This window comes from Dryobates pubescens, chromosome 29 (genome assembly GCF_014839835.1).
Source record: "Dryobates pubescens isolate bDryPub1 chromosome 29, bDryPub1.pri, whole genome shotgun sequence".
Lineage (NCBI taxonomy): Eukaryota > Metazoa > Chordata > Aves > Piciformes > Picidae > Dryobates > Dryobates pubescens.
In genome coordinates, this window is record NC_071640.1 from 9625021 (window position 1) to 9639833 (window position 14813).

Consider the following 14813-nt stretch of genomic DNA (forward strand, 5'->3'; position numbering starts at 1 on the left):
CCTCCACCCCCTTCTTTATTTAATCTGCTCACAGGCAAAGGGATGGTGCAACAGCTGATAAACTCTGTCCACACTGGAATACGAAACGCTCATTTCTGATTGTCTTCCTCCCCTGTTGGGGTGGGAGGTGGAGAGACCACACTGGGATAACCTGACAGACAAGGCTATTAATTACACAACAGAAAATATTTGTACAATGAGAGAAATTGCTCTTTCCACAAAAAGCAACAGATAAGACTAATTTAAACCATCACATTTTAAGGTAATTCTGCCAGCACCGGAGACCTTTTGTAATACATCTGAATCTTCAAGGCTTTTAGAACTAAAAGCTGGACCACAACTTCCACTTCTTTTATATCTGCAAAAACTCCCATACTCCCAGTTTCCAAAGACTGCTTATGCAAGAGTGGGAGCCTGAGATGGTGTCACAAGCACTGCACTGATACCACTCCTCCACACAAGTGAGGAACCACAGCCCTGACCAATGTTTTATCCCTCACTGTTGAAACTTTCCTTCATTGGATGATTTGCCCATGCATTCCAAGTAGCCAAAAAGTCTTTTTGGAGGATCCCAGCATCTCCTGGAAAGAAACAAACACATAATACCCTCATCTCCCATTTGTGACCACCAAAATGCAGTGCACCCCAGGAGCAGTCACAAGAAAATTGACTTTTCCCTGGGTTCTCCCTTGGCTATAAGGGGTTTGGGGGAATCCCTGGAATAAGTTAAAGCCTTCTGTTTTCCAGTTGATAGCACCATTACCATGCCCATGTGCTCCTTGCTCCAGAGCTGATAGTTGAGTACACGGTCTTATGTTATCTACTTCCTTGGGTCCTGCTCATTCCTACTTCCTTAAGCTGGTGGTTCTATGAGAGCGATATGCAACACCAGATCAGCCTTGTGCTCAGGCTACAATAGGACAATCCTTTCACAGCCTTTGAGGAACTCAGGAGCAACAGTTTTGCCAGGAGACCTAATCTAAATGTTAGTGCCAAAAAAAAAGAGGAGAGGGAGAGGGAGAGGGAGAGGGAGAGGGAGAGGGAGAGGGAGAGGGAGAGGGAGAGGGAGAGGGAGAGGGAGAGGGAGAGGGAGAGGGAGAGGGAGAGGGAGAGGGAGAGGGAGAGGGAGAGGGAGAGGGAGAGGGAGAGGGAGAGGGAGAGGGAGAGGGAGAGGGAGAGGGAGAGGGAGAGGGAGAGGGAGAGGGAGAGGGAGAGGGAGAGGGAGAGGGAGAGGGAGAGGGAGATGAGTCAATAAGAAATTCTACACATTCACTGAAGTCAGCTTGGGTTCCCCAATACTGTCCATACTGATTTCAAAGCAAAGTGAGACTATAATATTTTCCCCTCTGTTTTCGTATTTTCTGTGACAAAGGGAAAAGAAAGATGCACAGTTAGACAGGGAAACATCTCATCAAAGAAACTCTTACAAGCAGATGCAGAGCAGGAAACATCCAGCAACCCTGCTGGCTCTAACCCACAGCCTGGACTTGAGTTCATGGCTCATTTTCATTAACTAACTTTTCTTCCTGTGAACTTCCTCTGAGGGTGTTTGTTTATAAACAGAGGAGGGAATATTATTGCTGGAGATGGGACAGTATGGGAGGAGGTGAAGAAGTTTAGAGCCACAAGACTGAAGAGTCGAGTTCAGAAGTGTTTGTTGCCGGAAACACAAAGGGCTCACTGTAAAACTGGGATATGGCCTAACTTAACAGTCTGGAGGGACTAAGATAGGCATATGCAGAAAATGCTCCAAAAAGTAAAAACAGCCCCACACTGTACAAATGTTTCCCACTGCATCACCATAACCACTACACACCCAAATGAAAGCATCAACAGCGGTGACGGTGGTTGGAGGTGGTTCTCCATGACATCCACTTCTCGGGTTGTTCATTTTCCCCATTGCATGCACCCTGGGTCTGCCCCAGATTCGCCACATTGACGGGTCTGCAGCAGCCCCCCTGATTTCCTCTCCAAAGGAATTACCCTAGGTTTACATTGGTGTGTTCAACAGCAGAATCTGGCTTCTGCTGCTCGCCCTTTCCTCTGCCAAAATAATTTCAAAATAGTGTGCGTAATGCATTTAGTTAACATTTGCCTCTTCTCCCAGTACTCCTTTTCTCCCTGAACATCTCCATTCATGAGCTACGGCACAGGAGGCTTCCAATTCTTGTCCAGTTTATGCTGAAAATAATTCCCATTAAATTATCCCTGGTGAAAGGTGCTGTTTTGACCTCAGAGAGGATGCTCTCTTTACGCAGAAGGCAGATGCAATGTAAGACAGTAGTAATGCAAGCTCCAGAATTCAACCTTAGCACCTCAGACTTCACAAGCATGGGTGCTGCTGAATTCTGAACAAAATCACATGGATTGTATGATGCACAGCCTCCCTTTTGCCCCTCTTGACAGAAAGGTTGGCCCTTTGGCCATGAGGGCATGCACTAGATGATGACCCCTCCGAAAAACAGTCTTGGGCACTAACATGCTGTGTGCAAAGCCCCTTCTGCAGCCTCTCACCTGGTCTGTATTTAACTATGATGTAAACGAGTTGCTCTTGCCCTTAATCAATAACCTGAGGTATCTAGAGAGATTTCCAGCATTTCCTAGGAAGACAAGCAGTTTCACCTTACATATTTTATAAGCTGTTTCAGCAAGTCAATATATCAATCAATATGCAGATGTACCAAGAATATCAAAGTGTTCCAGCTGAAATAAGAGTACTCTGAACTGCAGGGCTTTGGTGATATTTGCTTTCCTCTCCCATTGTGGGCTGTATATGCTGTTCCATTTGAGAAATAAAATAATTCATGCTGACTCAAGCATCACCTACGTGTCTGGGTCAGACTCCAGGCCATCTGATTTTCTGCCATCTCCAAAGAGCTTGTGTCACAAATGCCAACTGCCTTCAACCCATCCCTTGTGCTTCCCAGTGTGACATCAGGTAGAAGACTCCATCACCACCATTAGCTCAGCACAGCAACTACCCAGTAAAAAACCACCAGTGGCTATGAGGAACACATCCTAAATGAATTCAGGTGTGTTGACTCCACTTGGAGAACAGCCCAGGCTGAGGAACAACAGTCATCATGCCTAAGAAGTTGTTTAACAAAAGGTCAAACCTGCCAGGCTGTGTTTCTGACTCTGTCACCAGCCACTACCACATGCTGGACAAATTGGAGCATTCCCCCATTCCTCAGTTTCCCTGATTTTAAGGGCAGTGTTCTCTCATGCCTGAGGAACTTATCACCACTATCAGCAGGATGTTTTGGAGCAGTTATCAGGACTACAAAACCGCAGCCTTACTGCAGTGATGAACGAAAATAACAGCAGTAGGATATGTTAGCACAGGACACAAACCCCTGTACTGAAGACTAAGTCACACTGCTAACAGTGAAGGCCTTTACTTTCCATTTCTTTCCCTGTCTTAAATAAAACAAACAAAACAATGGTGATAAGATCTCTTTCCTCAATCCAATGGATGATCTTCGTGAATATGCTTCCAACACTAACAACAGAGAATAAGCAAGGAAGAAAATGAAGGAGAAAAGAAGCCTGCAGCTGATGCTCAGTGTCAGGAACAGGACTGCTCCTCTCCCAATTCCATGACGACAGAAGACTCCTGGGAATCAAGATGAGGGAGGGGAAGATGGGTCAGAGGAGACAAATCCATATGGGAAAGTGATTTAAAGGAAATAAAGAGACAATAAATCAGATAAGGAAAAGGTGGAAAAACACAGGAGGGTGGAGGAAGGATAAGAGCTACAAGAACCCTAAGTATCACTCAAAAGGAAGCCTCAAGGAAAGCCCACCAGCCCCTGGGAGCTGATCAGCAAACAACAGAGTGGTCTTCTTGAACACAGTGATTCTTTTGCTTTCATGAGCTGGTATCGTATCTCTCATGCTGCCTCACAGGCTAGTTCCAGCTGCTTCTCAGTTTCACTTCACCCTCACTCCCTCTTTGTGAGAACAAACTCTCGTTCTTGTTTGTGTACCGCCAGGATGGATATTAAACAGAACAGTATCAATAGTTCCCGGAAAATATGCATGAGCATATGCCTGACTGAGCACACAAACACACAGCCTGCTTACCCTCTGCTCCCACAGCACTGTCAGCACCAGTTGGCTGAAGCCACCAAGCTGGTGACCACTCTTGGCCAGCAAGGAGAGGCTGCCACCCTCCCGTGGCAAAAGAATATGAAGAGCTACAGAGAGCACAGGGTTATCCATGGCACACGCTTGAGGGGAGGAGGAAGCCAGCAACCGTGTGGAGCAGGAAGAAGAGAAAGATAGGGGAATCAAGGACACCAGATAGGAGAGAAAGAACCAAGACTATGGTGGTGATAAGAGAGGGTGGAGAGATTGCACAGACAAGTTACACACTTACATCATTCAACAAACCAGAGAACTGTGTTTTGTGCTCTCTTTAACAGCAAGGAAAAAAACCCAAAACACAAAGCAACAACAAAAACCCACCCACCCTAAACCAAAAGCAACAATAAATATCTCCAACATAAAAAGAAGAGAAAGGTTAAAGAGGCAGAGGCCAAAGTAAGATTTGAAGTATAGCAAAAACAACTAAAATAAACTTGTCTCCTTCCCCTGGCCAACTTCTCTGACATTAGGGCCTTGCAATCCGTCTTCTCTTCTATCCAAAGCAAGAAAGGACAGCAAAGTAAGGGATGTTACAGCAAAGATCATGGATGGGTGCAAGCCTGTGGAGGAGGGATGCAAAAGGCTCACTGAAAATCATAGCCCAAAACAGAGTCAGTCACAGTCAATGGTAATTTTTCATGATCTTGAGCAGGCTTAGGATCAAATCCACGCTGCCTGCATAGAGCTAACATCCTGAATGCAGCCCTGTTCTCACAAGGGATAATCTGCCTTGTATTCTTGTTTGGTCACAGTTTTAACTCTCATACATACTGCACCCTCACTTGGTACTGGTTGTACTGGTCACTAGGAACAAGGTTAGCAGAAAGCAAAATTCTGGGATAAGCTCCTCACTCTTGTTCTCTTTTAATTTGCCTTTTTGAATTCTGCTCATGTCCTTTGTACTTGGACTTCATGGAAGAGTGCACGTACAAGATGAGTTCTTTCACTTCATGGATGGCTTTGGGGAGAGTAAACTTTATAAAAGGCACTAACATCAAATCAAAGCAGTTTAAAAGATCTGCCACTTGTGTTGGAATATGTGGAGAAATAAACAAGCTGCTCTTCCTTGATCATTGCAGTTTAAATGCTTTATTGATCTGGGGGAAAAAAAAAAATCAAAGGTGCTTTGGAAATTGTGTGTATGTGCATGCATGCTCACACCAGAGAAAATGGAGAGAAATGTAGGGACAAGCAGAAAATAGCAATGGGCATTTTTCCTCCACAGACAAGTGAAATAAAACTAAGAATCATATCCAGATGTCAGCTACCCCAAGGCAGGGAAATGCCCATGGAGCAATGTAAGTGCAAAGTCAGAAGAAAGGTACGCCTTCGGTTTTAGAAGTCTTATTTTGGGGAAAATAAACAAACAAAAAGTACAACACGGTCATCTGTGCCCAGAACAATGTGTGAAGCAAACACCCAGAACCCAGGAAATAGAAAATTCCAACTTATTTTGCATAGTTGATATACAAAGAGTCATAGATACTGATCACATGGAGAGGAGGTGAAATGAAGAAAAATATATGAGACTAGCTGATAGAGCTGAAGGCAAAATGTGGAGGGTTCTGACCAAACAAGACTTTCCTGACATATTACTGTGTCCAGTTCTGGGCCCCTCGATTTAAGAAGGACATTGAAACACTTGAATGTGTCCAGAGAAGGGCAACAAAGCTGGGGAGGTATTTCGAGCACAGCCCTGTGAGGAGAAGCTGAGGGGGTTGGGGTTGCTTAGCCTGGAGAAAAGGAGGCTCAGGGGAGACCTTATTGCTGTCTACAACTACCTGAAGGGAGGTTGTAGCCAGGTGGGGGTTGGTCTCTTCTCCCAGGCAACCAGCACCAGAACAAGAGGACACAGTCTCAAGCTGCACCAGGGGAGCTTTAGGCTGGATATTAAGAAGAAGTTCTTCATACAAAGAGTGATTAGCCATTGGAATGGGCTGCCCAGGGTTGGAGTGGTTGGAGTCACCATCACTGGAGGGAGAGACTGGATGGGCCACTTGGTACCATGGTTTAGTTGATCAGATGGTGTTGGATGATAGGTTGGACTTGATGATCTCAAAGGTCTTTTCCAACCTGGTTAATTCTATTCTAATTCTATTTCTATTGTATTCTATTCTAGTCTAGTCTAGTCCAGTCTATTCCTATTCTATTCTACTCTACTCTATTCTGTTCTCAGAATAATGTGGAATACAGGACTTGAAGAGGAAAACTGCAATAAAGTGAGTGCATTCATTCTCGCTGCTATGGGCTGCAGGAACTGCCACGCAGCCCAAGATCAGAGGAGGGTGGGAAATGTTTGATAAAATATTTTTCTCAGGAAAAAAGGAAATTAATCAAAACAGGCTATCTGTGGGAAAGGATCATTTTTTGGCAAATATTCTGACTTAAAATGTCAATAGAAGTTTTGTAACTGTCAAAACACCTGATTCGTTTTTCACTTTCTGAATCTAAGAAAGCTACTACGTTTTGCCAGCAAATGTTTTTCTTTCTCATACTTAACACTTCTCTAAACCAATGCTTTGGATTTTAGGTACTTAAGATGCTGTCAATCTGCCCTGTCTTACATTATAGTGGTGACTCCTGGACTGAGCTAAAAATCTTTGGCTTATAGTAGAGCACTGGGAAATTTTCTGTGGCCTGCGCTACATCAGAACCTACAAAGTGGATGTTCTGCTGAATGTTTGGACTAATTATCTGCTGTTATATCCCTGACACTGCAGGGGACTGAATTTGGCAACCCAGGTGGTCCCTTCTCTGCTTCTGCTCCTATAATTTTTATCAGAGAAAAGAGGAGTTGAAAAAAAAAACCACCAAAAAACAACAGCTAAAATTGGAAACAAAACTATTATATGGGAACATTTCAGCTGACCCCAGGCACAGAAAGGTTTATTTTTGTTTTTTCAATGTGTCTTTTTGAAAAAAGCCACTATATTTTGGCTCCTTTTTTCTGGCTTAGGCAAACATGAGCAATGAACACCCAAAGTGAAAGCACTTGCTTCATCTTGTGGGTCTTGGGAGCAGCTAGAACCTATTGGTCCTGCAGTATTTTTGGGTTAAAGCTGCTCAGGCCAGTGTCACATCTGCACCTCTTTATGACAGGCCTAAAGAATTTGGCACCTACATCCTGATGGAGCCAGACCTAGGCTCCAAAGAAGGCATTTCTCCACCAAAAATGCCTGCTCCACCCAGCTGCCATGGCTCTGTTGCATTTATCCAGGCCCCAGTGACCAGGGAGGTGCCCGACAGCCATTCAGCTCTCTGTTGTTCAATGCACCCAGCCAAGGATCTCTCCCACCCTTGGCAAAGGCTAATGAGAACACAAAGCTCATGGAACAGCAACAAGAAACTCTTGGGCTGGCTTTGAAAGCAGAGACCTGTCACATTCTTCATGAGAAAGGTGAGTGGCACCTACCTTCGTGAGAGGGTCTGGGTTAGGGTCCCCAGGGAGCCAGCATCACACCTCCCAGTCGCTGCAGTGAGACCTCTAGGATTTGAGATTTAAGCACATCCCTCACTTTGCTATGTGTGCCTGAGGCTGGTGTTGGGCACCTCCACCTCTGCTTGGTGTGGCCATGGCCTCAGGATCCCTTTGGCCACCTGGAGCCCTCCCATGGAGTTACATGGGGAGGTAACATGGGGAGCTGGAGAGCAGCTTCTACCTGATGCAATAACTTTCAGGCATCTGAATCACCAACCAGGTCTGCCTTGCTGTGATGGCTTTGCGTGAGAAGGCTCTCCAAGGGCTTCTTCTCACCCTCACCACTGAGGCCTGCCCACCGCAGCTCTGCTCTGCACTTCTCCAGACATCTCCACAAATCCCTGAGGACAGCTCTGCTCTTGCTCTCTTTCCAAACACCAGCCCCCCAGCTTGCTTTCTGCCTCACACGAGTTTTCCTAAGTGAAACAGGCCAAAATTAAGCTTGGAGAGGAGAGTTCAGCTTGGGACACATCTCCATGCTTGCAGAGATGGCCATCCATCATTTAGGAATCTAAACTTACCATCCTTCACACAGTCAAATTTCCCTCTTTCTTTTTATTATCAATCTATTAATTAGAGTAGTCTACATGTAAGTGATTAAAAAAAACCCCAAACAACCAAAAACCCACAAACAAAAACTCACCAACTTTCTTCTGTGCTGTTCTAACTCTAGTGTATCACTGGTCTAAAGAACCAGACTGGTTAAGATTGGAAACCTTTGGAAAGAAAAATTCTTTCTCTGTTCCAGTTTCTGCCTCTTGTCCCAGCTTCTGCATGCTGAAGGAAATGTGCTGTTCAAATGCAAATATGTAGTAAATGATGACCTGTGATGTATAGATCAGTAGTCAAACTTTCCAAATCCATAGTCATGAGGAGGCTGATCACTGAACCCATCTACAGGGAAGCCAAAACTGCACAGCTACCTGCAGCCTTCAGCAGTGGTGTGTTGGAGGCTTATCACCCTGAAGGAACATCTGGACAGGTGTTCAAGCTCCTGTCACTTCGGTCTAGCCATTACTCTTCTCAGCCCATTGTGCCTATCACCCTGGGACTTGGCACATGCCAGCTGCTAAATAAACAACCTAACTACAAGCTTTAGATTTGACTTATCCTATAGTCCTTCATTCTAGTACTTCATTCTAGTACTTCATTTGAGCCAAAACAAGACAATTTGGGCAATTAAAAGGTAACAGGCTGCTGAAGATGCCAAAGTGCTGCATTACCTATCCACTTGTTATTTTAACACCAATGAAAGTCTCTGTTGAAAGCATCCTCAAGTTCCCAGCACACCTGCTACAAGGATCAGCATTGGGGACAGGACCCAGCTCACCAATTCTACCTGAAGGGTGTTAAACCAGTATAGGACTCCAAATCTTCAGAAGGGAAACAAATTAAACCCAAAAAGTAAACACATGTTCTTAACCCTGTGGAGACAACAGACCTATGCAGTGTCTATAGCATCTCTCTATAATTGCCCAGTTATTGGGCCCCAACTCAGACGTTTCTCAGTCTCTTACATGCAAAAGCTGTGGCTTTAAGTGAGCTCCACTGTGTGGATTTTGGCATTTCTTTCCCTTTGGATTCTGCTGCAGTTTTATGCTCATCAAGGACTGAAGTTGGGAAAACATAGGCACTCCCTTACATATGAAGCTTTATTAAGTTGGGATCATGCTCTCTGTTGGCAGACAGAGGAATAGAGACAGAGGAGAATGAAACAGGGAAGGGAAAAAAACCCCAAAAGACAACACAAATAACTCTCACTCTTCAGAGCAGGCACGCCTTCATACTCCAGCTCCCGCTGCCGATCATTCATCCCACTCCTCTCAGCTCCCAGCCAGTAAAGAGTCAACATCTCATGCCTATGAAAACATGAGCTTATCCTGCTCCCCAGCCATATACCAGAAAACACACTGACAGGGACTCAGAGGATCCTGTTTCTTAGGACAGTGTAGCATTTCCACAGTAGGACTGAAATGTCTTTGACTACACCAGAAGCAAGGTCGATGGTGCTTTGAAGCACCCAGGTTTGCATGGCATGTGGATTACCTTGCTGGACCACGCTCTGGACCTTAACTCCTTCCTTCACAACTGGAGATGCACTCAAAGGCTCCTCAGGGGAAGCGCGCAGGCTCGCATGATTAATACCATGTGCACATGTGTGTGTTTACAAGAGGGATGTACTGTGCTGTGTGGTAGGTACGCACATCCAAGGAGCGTTTGTCCAAGAACTATGTGGCCCGGGGAGGGAGGGAGGCAGGCAAAACCACCCGAGCCGGGAGTTGCGTCCGCTGGGCAGCCGCACCGGCAGAGCACAGCCCGGCACCGAAAACGCTCCGGAGCTTTTTTGCGTAACACAGATCAATGGGTCAGGCTTCTCCTTCCCCAACAGCTTTCCCTGACAAATGCCAGAACAGATATAAGCGAAGTCAAACAGGGCAGCAATAACATCACTGCCAACCAGCGTGAAAATTGGCAGAGCCTGGCAGTGAGGACTGCCTATCAAGAGAGACGGGGCATGGCCCGGCACAGTGACGAACCCACTTAACCACGCTGTAAAATTAGCCATTTATGAAAACAAATTGAATACTGCAGCAGAGGGTGACGTAAGGAGAGTTGGCTCCAGACAGAAACTCCTGTAGCCTGGATTAGCAGAAGAGCTCCGTTATATCAGGGCTCAGGCAGAGAAGCTGATAACAACTTGGGTCCTGCATGAGATTTTTAACAGACACAACCGGCTTCCCCTGTAGGCACATATGTGGATCCTATATGGCTTGCAAGGCAGCAAGGAGAGGTGGAAGGGAAGCAGTCAACACAGGCAGAGGGCAGGGGGTAGAAAGTAGATGAAGGTAGACTGAGGACTCTGAAAAAAGGTTTCCTTAGTCAACCCTGCCCTCTCCCTCTGATGTGTACTATCACACAGTTTCTCACTTTGCAACTGGGATGGAAGTTGGGGAGAAACTCACTTCTGGCATTTGCAGCAAATTTGTCCTAGTGTCAATTCCCCTAACACCCAGAAGGGCTCTTGATTTCAATGGGGTCCTACAGATGCAGTTTCAACAGCAGAGCAGGGCTCCTGAGTCTCTCACATCCCAAAACAGTGAAAATGAGAAAGCCAAGAGTTTTGGCAGCCAGAACCCTTGATTTCCTCATTGAGGGAAGCGTAATCTCTCCCTAAGCTTGCTGCAGGTCTGGGAGGCTGTGGTGTGCAGAGGATACTCCAAGTGAGTTCCTCTTGGACCTCTTCCAGGTGTTTACACACAGAGCCAAACCTGGCTCCTCTTCAAGAGTGTGTGGGGTGGGGGAAGGGGGGGGAGCTTAAAAATAAAATAAAAATCACAAAGTCCTCCCAAGCTGAGCTGTGAGCTCTGTGGTGCTAAACTGGGGCATTTCTTTTCATTTTTCACAGTGGAATGTTATTTCCATGCATAAAATGGGTCAAGTGTTTTATACAGGCAACAACCCAACCTCCCCCATCCAATTAAAGTATTTTACTACAAATGATCTTTGTGTGTGTTTGTCTAGGCTCCCTGTTGTACAAATTAAAGATACTTGCACCAAAGACACACACGGGGGCTTAGGTGTTGGGTTAAACACATTTCAAAATACACTGACAGTGTTTTGCCACTGATGAGAGCTGTGCAAACCCAAATTCTGCCTTTCCCAACTTGGAAGAGAAGCACTTTGAGCTTGGGAGTTTAAGTTAAGACTGGGAACCAGAGGACTATGAGAAAGTCAAGGGAAATAAAGCAAGAAATAATCTGCTTCACCTATGAAATTACTCATCTGCCTGTTCTACTGAAGGCAAAAGGGATCAGCCCATGCCCAGCACCTCCTGCCCACCCCGGCACCCACACACACCCCACTTCCCTTCCTTACAAGCAAGCAGAGCAGCTGTGACTGGGGAAAGTTAGGGAAATGCGCTGCTAAGTTCATCTTTGGTTCTGTTTTCCTGAGAACCAAGAAACTTTCTTGCAAGAGGACAGCCGCGTGGGTCAGGGATGGGGCAGCCTGGACAGAGAAGGTCACGGAAGGGAGGGTGGCAGGGGAGAGGGAGCTGGGCTGACCGGAGCAGCCGCGGTACCGAGCTGGGCTGACCGGAGCAGCCGCCGTGCCACCGGCACAAGCATCTGCTGCCTCCTGTTAGGAAGTGACTCCAGTCAAAGGGAAAGGGGAAATCCTCCCTGTCTCTTTAAGGCATCCTAGGACATGGAAACTTTGTACTTTCAGGGAATCTCCTTGCCAAAAGAACTGTAAAACATGTCTTCCTCCCCCCACCTCCTAATACCCATTTCTCTTTCTGACTTGTTTTCTTTTTCCTTTTTTTCTTTTTCTGTCTTTTTTTTTTTCTTTTATTTTCTTTTTTTTTTTTTTTTTGTTTAAGGGCATTTCCATTTTCCATGACTTCCTTCAGAGCGAAGATGGATGTGGCAACATTTATAAGGGTTTGTAACCCTCCGAAAAGTATCCGATTTCACGACAACTTTGCTGCACTTTATCACTAAAGCGGGGAGAGGGCGGGAGGTGGCGGGAGGGAGGGAGGGGGAGTGGGAGCGAGCGCGGAGAAAAGGACCCAAATTCATGATGGGCTCATAAAATTTAAATCAGAAAAGTGCAATATTCCTCGTTATTGTTCAGCTCAGACAGCTCAGCCTGGTAGCTGCTTTGAGTGCTAAATGATTTTATAGGGCTATTTGACCTTACAATCATGTGTGTTACACTTGCCATTTCTAAGGGGAAGACAAAAATACTCAAGACATCCTCTGGCTGCAGTGCCGGTCCCAGCCCTCACTGAGTGCCGAGAGGTTGGGAACTTTATAAACTCATTTGATTCATCTGAGCTTTCACAATAGCCAAAAGTTCTTTTATAGCTTTTTGGAAACCACATGCTAGCATTGCATCTAAAAAGGTTACGGCGACGTACACTGAAGAGCTGACAAAACTCAGGAAATCGTAGAGGGACCTGAGCTGTGCGTTTCTCTGCAGCCACACACTAGGCACACACGTCGCTTTGCACACACACACAGACAAGCTACGTTCAAACGCTCTGTTTACACTTTTCCAACCTGAAAAGGAGTTAAAAACCCACCGTAAGAGCTTCCTCTCCTATCTGCTTCTTAATCCGTGCACGCAGAAAGAAAGAAACTACCCAGGGTGCTGCCATTTGCCTATGCAAAAGTTTACATAACTTTTCCTGCCAGCACACACTTCCAGCCAGTTTGCCGAGCCCCGGTGTTTCACCCGGTGCACGCAGAAGAGAGGCAGCCCAGGGTGCTCCCACAGGCGCTGCCGGGCAGATGGATGCTGCGAGGCGCACACGCACAGCTCGGTGTACACACTCCTCAGTGTCCACACACCTTGGTGTACACACACCTCTGCTACACACACGCACAGCTTGGTGTACGCAGACGCACACCTCAACTACACACACCTCTCGCGGCTCAAGTGTACACACACCTTGGTGTACACACACCTCTGTTACACACACGCAGAGCTCTGTGTACACACACCTTGGTGTACACACACCTTGGTGTACACACGAGCACACCTTTGGTGTACTGACACCTCCGTTACACACACACACCCCTCGGTGTACACACGTCTCAGCTTAGTGTACACACACCTCCGTCACACACACCTCTCTCAGCTGGGTGTACGCACACCTCCGTTACATACACTTCTCAGCCGGCTGTACACACACCTCGGCTGCACACACGCACGGCTGCAGCTGGCTGCTCCGCCGGCTCCACGGAGGTGGAAGGGATGCTGCAGCCCCAGGCACGCCAGCTACCCACCTGCAATGACAGCGGGCGATCTCTGTCCTCCCTCGGCGTTCAGCCACACTTGCAGAGTGAAGGCATCTCGGGGCAGCTCGATCTCTGCTTTCAGCCGCAGCTGGTCGCCGTCTCCCGTGAAGTAGAGCGCGCTGCTCGGGCTCAGGGACTCCTGGCCGGCCGGCACCTCCCGCTGCCGCCTCCCGCGGGGGCCATGCCCCGGCTCCAGCCCGGGCGTGGAGCGCCGGCCGCGGGCCAGGCGGGTGGCACAGGTGCCCGGGGCAGCGCGGGGGAGCGGGCGGCCGGGCCGGGCCTCCCTCCGCGCCCGGCGGGAGCGTTCGTCCATCCCACATTCGGCTCCGCTGGCCAGGGCTGTGCGGAGCAGCGCGAGAGGCAGCAGCAAACTCCAGAGCTGCATTTCCAATCTTCCCCCCCCTTCTCCCCTGCAAATCCTCCCGATCTGCCAGCTTTGGGCTCCTCCTTGCCTTGACTTTCTTCTCTTGTTCACCCTTCTTGGTATTTGCTCTTTTTATAACCCTTCTCAGTTGCTTTTTCTTGTCTTTTTTTCTTTTTCTTTCTTTCTTTTTCCTGCTTATAGATTTTTTTTTCCCTCTCCCCCCCACCCCCCCTCTCTCTTAAAACAAATAGAAATTGAAATCAATCAAAACTCCTTCTTGGTTGAAATGTATTTCTCTGTTCTTCCTCCTCTATCTGTCTTCTTCTTCTCTATTCCTTCCACAGCTGGAATTCCTCTCTCTCTTCTTTTCTCTGCTGGATTTTCTTCCCTTTATTTTTTTTTTCTTCTTAAAAAAAAGCACACACACACACTCTCACATACACACTCAAAAACAAAACAAAAAACCAAAACAACCCCCCACAGCTTTCTCCAAGACTCAGACCCACTGATTTCCCTCCCCCCAAAAGATGCTCTAATCTATTTATTTTTTTGGCCTCCTTTATAACATAAGCCACAACCCCCTCCTTCCCCCCAACCTCCCCCCCCCTCCCTTCTTCTCTACAAAATGAAAGAAAAGAGAAAAAGCCCCTCAGAAGATGAGTAAACAAGAATATGCTAATCTACTCTAGGGTGCTCCACCTTCCCAATTGAATGATTCCCATTAAAACTGCAGGGATCATGACTAATCAATCAGCTTGAAGGAGCAGATAGCTCCAGAGGTTCAAACACTTTTGCTGTTTTCTATTTTCCCTCTTCTTTTCCTCTCTTCCTCTTTCTCCCTATCACTTCCCCTCCCTCTCTTCTTGATTTTTTTTTTTTTTAAAGAAGACAATCAAGATGAATGGATCAATGTGACAAACATCTTGCACCCCCCTTTCTGCATTCTCCCCAGGTTTCTTTCACAGTACAGTCCAAAACACACATTCCTTTTTTTTTTTTCTTCTTTTTTTTTCCTTTT

General features: G+C 46.7%; 1 protein-coding gene across 1 annotated transcript in view; it reads right to left on the reverse strand.

Moving 5' to 3' along the window:
- PAPPA (pappalysin 1) overlaps nt 1-13983 on the reverse strand; it is a 205919-nt gene extending 191936 nt beyond the window's left edge. The window contains exon 1 of the mRNA XM_009907093.2: nt 13420-13983. Within this exon, the coding sequence (XP_009905395.2) occupies nt 13420-13816 (397 nt within the window). The 5' untranslated portion in view covers nt 13817-13983. The remainder of the gene's footprint in view (nt 1-13419) is intronic.
- Between the last annotated feature and the right edge of the window lie 830 nt (nt 13984-14813).